This window comes from Eupeodes corollae, chromosome 1, assembly GCF_945859685.1.
Source record: "Eupeodes corollae chromosome 1, idEupCoro1.1, whole genome shotgun sequence".
Classification (NCBI taxonomy): domain Eukaryota; kingdom Metazoa; phylum Arthropoda; class Insecta; order Diptera; family Syrphidae; genus Eupeodes; species Eupeodes corollae.
Window position 1 is genome coordinate 8,703,885 of NC_079147.1, and position 7,759 is coordinate 8,711,643.

At 34.7% G+C, this 7,759-nt stretch overlaps 1 protein-coding gene across 1 annotated transcript in view; it reads right to left on the reverse strand.

Annotated features, from left to right (window-relative positions):
- LOC129942722 (uncharacterized) overlaps positions 1-5,119 on the reverse strand; it is a 30,089-nt gene extending 24,970 nt beyond the window's left edge. Inside the window, exons 1-2 of the mRNA XM_056051768.1 lie at positions 3,929-5,119; positions 3,858-3,869 (exon numbers count right to left, since the gene is read on the reverse strand). Of these exons, the coding sequence (XP_055907743.1) occupies positions 3,858-3,869; positions 3,929-5,119 (1,203 nt within the window). The remainder of the gene's footprint in view (positions 1-3,857; positions 3,870-3,928) is intronic.
- Between the last annotated feature and the right edge of the window lie 2,640 nt (positions 5,120-7,759).

Here is a 7,759-nt window from a genome sequence, read left to right on the forward strand (position 1 = left end):
AGTTGAGGCTTAAATGTAAACGGATTTAAATGTGGAATAAAATCGATAAATCAATGCAAATAACTACTTCATAATGACTACAAGTGCTATTTGAAAATGATAGTCACTATATACTCAAGTTTGAATTAATTCAATACACAATCCTTTGAACTTTATAAGTTTGTTAATTAGAGATAACGTGGGCCTATCTATAGTTGTAGCTACTTAGTTTTTTTGTGAAGTTATTTAAATATTCTTGGAAATGTAATTTAGTTTTTCCCCTTAATTATAATTAAAAAACATGTGTTTCAGGAATTTAGATTTTTTTGAAAAAAAAGGTTCTAAATTTTGACATTGCTTGACGTTGCAGGTCAATTCGCCAACAACCTAGACTTGTTTCTTCCCTCTGACCCTAAAAAAATTCACAAGCAGTGTATTACCGCGTCTAGGCACATCAGACCATTGTATTGTGTCTGCAAACTTCTCATGTGTCAAAAACCCAGTTAAAGAAAAAACTTCTTCGAGAATCATTTGGCAATATGAGAAAACCAACTGGGACGGTTAATGAATTCTTCAGGAACTTTAACTGTTCACTATGCTTCCTCGATAGTGACGTGGATTTCAGTAAAAAACGTACGTAACATCCTCGGTTCCAGCGCTCGTTAACAATGACATTCGCTGTGTAAGCTCGATTGATAAAGCCAATTTGCTTTCAGCACAGTTTGCTGTTAATTCGACGCTACCAGAGAGTGTCCTGAATCCTCCTGAGACATTGACATACACAAATCAGCTGGCATGGATGGTATTCCTATTGTTCTGAAGAGGTATTCTTCAACTCTGGCAAAACCACTGCCTAAGCTTTTCCATCTTACTTACTCTGCAGGTTTCTTTCCGAACGGATAGAAAACAGCATTTATACAGCCTGTCCCTAAAAAAGCGAATCATCCTACCTGTTAGTATATATATATAGTTCACTATTTGTATGTAATGTACATATATAAATCTAATATATAAAATTCTCCTGTCACAGTGTTATTTGCCATACTCCTCCAAAACGGCTTAACCAATTTCAAGGAAATTTGGCATATACAATCGGTAGATCTGAGAATAGGTTAACGATCTAACGATAATACTCAGTGACGCTATGTACAATGAAGCATAGGTTGCGAGGATCTTTGCATTATCATAGCCAACTAACAACTCAGTCATTTTGGAATGCATTTACCAAATCGAAATGCATCTGATTTAGTAGACCCTAAATGGTATCGTGAACTACAATACAATACTTTAGAAATGGCAGCGATTGTTGCTCGCAAAGTCCCAGACATTAATGAAGAACAAAGAACCTTTTTTGACAGTTATGTTCGCAGTTTCGGCAGGTAAAGGTGGATTCTTTAATTTGGGGATACCTATCGCTAAAATGCGATCAAATAATGCTTTCACATTGACTCTTGCATCTTTTGGCAATGCGACAACTTTATTGGATTAAGGCAGAACAGCTCATTCAGTATTTAAACTGCCACTAAATATTCAAAATTCAATACGCTCAGGTGATTTCAGACAAACATTTACCGTTATTCCGCGTTCAACGTACGCTGATGAGATCAACCGGTGTTTGAAATCATCACAACTCCGGCGTAATGTTGAAATAGTACAACTAAAAGTTAATATGCGTTTTCAAATGCTTCAAGAGCTGAAACATTCTCAGAACAACTGTTAGCTGCAGGTGATGAAAAAGTTACTACCGATGAAACTGGATTCAAAAAATTACCGGTCGATTTCTGTACGATTATTGATTCACCAGCAAAAAATGTGGATATCAGGAACTAAACCCCAAGATGTAGCATTTGCTACCAGGAGACTTAGTGTCATACAAATCTATTGATACAGTTTGTCGTGCTACCGAAGCTGTAATTTATCCAACTGAGTTTTTGAACTCATTGGATTTACCAGGCATGCTACCCCATAATATACAACTGAAGGTTTGATTTCCGGTAATTTTGCATCGTAAATTGAACCCACTACGGTTGTGCAACGGCACGCGATTAGTAATTAAAAATTTAATGAAAAATGCTATCGAAGCCATAATTCTAAATGGCAAATTTCGCGTTGAAAATATATTATTACCACAAATCCCTATTATACCCACGATGTGCCAATTCAATTCAAACACCTTCAGTTTCCAATTATATTGTCATTTGCTCTATACATCTCCCACTTATATACCACATCCTTACACACTTACAATAAGTTATTTATTTCTAGGAAAATATTTTCTATAAATTATTTGTATGACAAAACAACGTGTTTCGGGTCAGCTAGTACTTTTCTACAAAACACTTGAGATATTAATTTTTATAGTTTTTGCATGGAACAATATTGAAGTTCGATATTTTTCAGTTTTTTTTATTCAATCATATTTTCTTGAACAATAAACATCTTATTTAATTTATGTTGAATTAAATTACTTCTTATTTATAAATTGGACTTCCTGGAATAACCGTTCTAATACTCCCCCTCTAACTATCATCAATAAAATAAATGCGTTGTTCCCCTGGGCTCCGTTTTATCTCCGACTCTCTTCCTCATATTCACTAACGATATATTGCTTTCCATTTCTAATCCATTCAACTGTTTCGCTAACGAAAATACCATCAGCTCTTCATATTTAATTCTAGATTGTGATTCGGATGTGGAACTTCAATTAAGAGGCTTATGTTAAGATCATTAAATTCTGATCTTGACAGCATCTATCTTTTTGGAACCAGACTTCATTGTGGTTCCTAGTAAACTGATTTAAATCTGGTTGGAGGAACGTCTCAATCATATGACAGTAGCGATCCGCATTAACTGTAACTTTTGTCCATTTTTTCGAAAAAATACGGACCTAACACACCAATACAGCACACCTAACTGTCACATAGGGGCTGTGAAGTGGTTGTTGATGAATTTCTTGAGGGTTTTTTGTTGCCCAGTATCGGAAATTTTGCTTATTTACAGTACCCGATAAATGGAAATGGGCGTCGTCAAACGAAATTAAAACAGCACCAACATCTATCTATATCCGGAATACCATTTTATCTATAAATAGCTTTAAATGTAAACGTCTAAAAATACGGGAGGTTTTTTTGCCGGACCTTGTAATTCCATAAAAATGCTCTGAAAATCATAGGCGATAGAATATTTGCAAAAACATTTACATCTCTAAAACACCACTGCAATGTTTCATGCCTTTAGTTGTTTTACCAATATTTTTACAAACATTGTTCTGTCGAATAAGCGAATTGTACCACCCCTTAAACAATTCAGCCGTATTACTCGCACTTCCAGAAATGGTCCTCAGCTCACCCTTGAGCTAAATTTCGGAAGTACTGTCAAGTATAGAGATTCTTTTTTTAACCGCACATCGAGAATGTGGAATGCTTTGGCTAACTCTGTTTATCCCTTTCATTTTGATATTCAGAACTTTAGGACCAATGTACAACGGGATCACCTCTTGAATCCGTTTCTATTATCCCAACGCTAGCACTGTGTTTGAATATAAACATATAAAGGGTTTAATAACCTCTTGAATGCCTGTAAATTCTAAAACAAAAAATTGAAAATAAACCAAAGTCATTTGGATTCTTAATGGAAATTTTTACTTTACGTATATAAGATTTTCTATCATACTATTAAAGTGACCAATTAAAGCAACCTTTATTAATGTATTAAATAATTTATGCATGCGTAAAATAAAATAAAATATTATAAAATAAAAAAAATAACATTAAATGAAATAAAATAAAATAAAATAAATTATTATTATTATTATTAGAACTTTATTGATACATAAATAAATTACATAATCAATAATTAAAAATTAAAGCTCTACCTACCAGGGCTTTGAGCTAGATAATTGTTAAATAAATCAAATTAATAATTCTAATTTTAAAATAATTTCATTAACATGTTTTATATTAGTGTAGGATATAACTGTTAAAAGTTCTTGAAGATCTTTTCCGGAAATGGTTTTGGAAATCGAATCAATGTTGGAGCACTGAAGCATGTGTGTTACAGTAAAAGATGGTCTTTCGTCACAAAATTGGCAAAGTGGAGCAGGTTCTTTGGTGATTAGGTGCTTGTGGGTGGTGATGGTATGTCCCAATCTCAGCCTTATATATTTTTTTATTTCTGAACTTTGTAAGTTACGAGGAAATATAGCCTTAATAGCGGTAGGATTGAGCAATGAATAAATGTGTTGGTATTCCTGCCATGTGTTTTTGAACTTGATGTTCATAAACGTTTTCAAATATTTAGTTAAGTCTTTTTTGTTGAATTGATAGAAGGAGATTAGCGGTTCTTTAAATGCTTGTTTGGCTTCTGAATCGGCGTATTCGTTGCCAACGATGCCTACATGTCCAGGTACCCATGCAATTCTCAGATTTCTTTTTTTTTCAATAAGTTTGTCGCGGATGATTGCAACAATACTTGAAGAGTTGTTGATGTTGTTAATAGCATTTATTGTTGAAAGGCTATCAGTGATAATAATTGTTTTTTTATTTTTCACCGTTTGAATAGCTTTGAGAATTGCAAACGCTTCTGCCGTAAAGATTGATGAGGTGAAGTGGAGTAAACCTTTACTGATAACAGATCCTTCTTCGGTGACAACAGCGAATGAGGTTCCATTATCTGTTTTCGAGGCATCAGTAAAATAAAATTGCCATCCCAGGCTTCCATAATTTTCTTTTAACTCTAAGAACATTGCATGATAGATACTGTTGTGGGTAGTAGCTTTGTTAAATTCTTTGAGATGCGAAATGACAGTGTTACTTGGCAGATTCCATGGGGGGAAGTGGATTTTGGGCTTATAATTTACTGCGATTGGGATGTTCAGGGTTACAGCCGATTCCAATGATTTTTGAAGAGCTGAAGGATATTTTGGAGTTTTCTTCCGATTTAACAAGTTTTTGATGTCATCGTGAATAGGCGTTGCGAATGGTGATTTAGCTTTAGGTATGATTTTCCAGGTTAGGTATTCCATTCTATCAGTTAGTTCGGGAAGTCCAGCTTCAGTAAGGATGTTTCTGATTGGTGTTGTACGGAAGGCTCCAACGCAGATTCTAGCAGCAGAATGGTATGGTGTTGAGATGAGTTGCATAGTTGTTTTTGAGCATTTCCCATAAATTGGGAGCCCGTAATCGATTTTTGAAAGTATTATGGCTTTTATGACATTTGCAATAGTATTAACGTTACAATTACTTTTTCTTGAAGCGAGATACTTAACTAGGTTAACCCTGGTAGTGAGGCTCTTTTTAATATATCCACAATGATCCTTAAAGTTATATTTGGAGTCAAAAATAATACCTAGGATTTTTGAATATTTTACATTTTTGATACAAATATTGCTTAAATTGACTCCTTCAATAGATTTTGTACAATTATGTTTTTTACAAATATGCAAAAGTTCACATTTAGAGGAAGATATTTTAGAGCCAGACATATCACCCCATTCTGATAGATTTTTAATAATACTAGAGAAAATTGCTGATACATGTGCAAGATCTTTTAATTTAGTAAAAGTATAAGGTCGTCCGCATAAAGAACGTGCTTTATTTGTGAATATGAACGTACAATATTACTTATTTCGTTAAAAGCTATTATAAATAAGTTTACCGATAAAGGCGATCCTTGAGGGATGCCATTGCTTAAATTATGAATTAAAGAATATACATTGTTTGTTTTAATACGAAATTTACGGTTTGACAGAAAAGCCTTAACGTAGTTAAAAATCTTCGAACCAATTTTCCATTTTATGAGTTGATTTAGGATAACATGTGGGCCAATCCGGTCAAAGGCTTGTTCAAAATCAATGGAGAAAATTGAAACGTGATTTTTTTCTGAAAGGGCTGAGGATATAAATGTGTCAATATGTAAGAGAGAGTCTAGGGTGCCTCTACCCTTTTTGAAGGCAAGTTGATTTTTATCAATAAGATTGTTTTTTTCTATCCACCATGATAAACGCTTTGAAACAATTTTTTCAAGAATTTTTGAAGTGCAGGGAAGGAGAGAGATAGGACGGTATCCTTTTATAGAAGTGTGGTCTTTGTTTGTCTTTGGGATAGGGAGGATAGTAGCCACTTTCCATGTTTGAGGGATAATTCCGCTGTCGAGGATGTTATTATACAAAGATAACAACCTAGTCTTAAAACAAAACGGGGAGTTTTTGAGCATAGTGTAGGTTATTCTGTCAAAACCCGGAGTTTTACCTTTAACTGAACTCAAAACGCTTTCGAGCTCTAAGGTATTGATGGGGGATTCAATTAAGTTTGCTGAATCTGAAGTGATATATTGTGGATTGGACAGATTAAAACATGAGTTTTTTTCATCAATGTAAGGCTGATTGAAATTTGAATCGTCTTGGAATTTTTCCCAACATTTAGCAAAACAATCATTAATTTCTATTGGACACGTTAAATTTTTAGAATCTGTTTTTATAAGTTTTATAGAGTGTGGAATAAAGTTGCCGGTAAGGCATTTAATGTCAGCCCACATTTTTTTGGGGTTTGAATGTTGATTTATTTCACCAGTAAATTTATTGAAAGAGGTTAGTTTCTCTATCCGTACAGCTCTTTTGAATTGGGCATTTGCCTTACGATATGAAATTAAATTGGAGTTATTTGGAGATTTTTTAAATGCTTTGAAGGCATCTTGTTTTGTTAGGCGAAGGTTGGCAAGATTTTGATTCCACCAGGGAACTGTTTTATAGTGGGGTTTATTTGTTGTCTGAGGGATAGATACATTTGCTGCAGAACGAATTGCTTTAACGATGTAGGCGGCTTCCTTATTGATGTTATTGTTAGTGGAAGTTGAAATTTGATTTGAGACTTCAGTTTGGAAAAGATCCCAATTAGCTAGGTCAGTTAAGAATTTGGGCTGAGTTTTTGGTAGAGTTAAATTGTAGCCAACAGATATTGTGGTGAGGATAGGAAAATGATCGCTACCAAATAAGTCATCAGAGACCTTCCAAGTTGATTTTTGAGTAAGGGGTGGGGAGATGAGGGTGAGATCGACATATGTAAATGTACCATGGGTAGAAAAGTGAGTAGGTCTACCGTCGTTTAATATTGCAAGTCCGGTGTTGGCAATAAAGTTTTCAACTAATCTGCCACGGGTGTTAATAGTTGGGGAACCTCACGAAGGAGACCAAGAATTAAAATCACCTGTCAAAACTACAGGGGTAGAGATATTGTTTATTAGGCTTTCAAGATCGCAGCTGTTAAATGTTTGATCAGGTGGGATGTAAATAGACAAGATAGTTAATTTGAAACTTAACTCGATCTCCGCTGCGATGGCAGAAATATTGGAGTCAATGGGAATGAATCTGTGGGGAATCGATTTATGAATTAAAAGACAAGTACCTTGTTTTGCAGATGTGTTACATGCTAAATTGTGGAAAAGGGATGAAAATTGTTTTGGGGGACATGGTTGGAAATTGTTTTTTATGTGAGTCTCTTGAAGAGAAATAATACTTGGGTTTAAATCTTTTATTAACAATTGGAGTGAATCATAGTTATTAAAATAACCATTCATGTTCCATTGTAAAATGTTGATATCATTAAAGGCGGTGGAATCTTTCTTCCTACCCATACAATTTAATGTACAGACAGAAGCCAGATTTCCACCTGGTGGAATGGTATTCCCGCGCCTCCATCGGCGAAGAGAGCCCCCTCCATCGAGGCGGGGGGTCCCATCGCCGATAGAGGCGCGGGATGTGTGTCGGTTGTGTTTAATACTATTG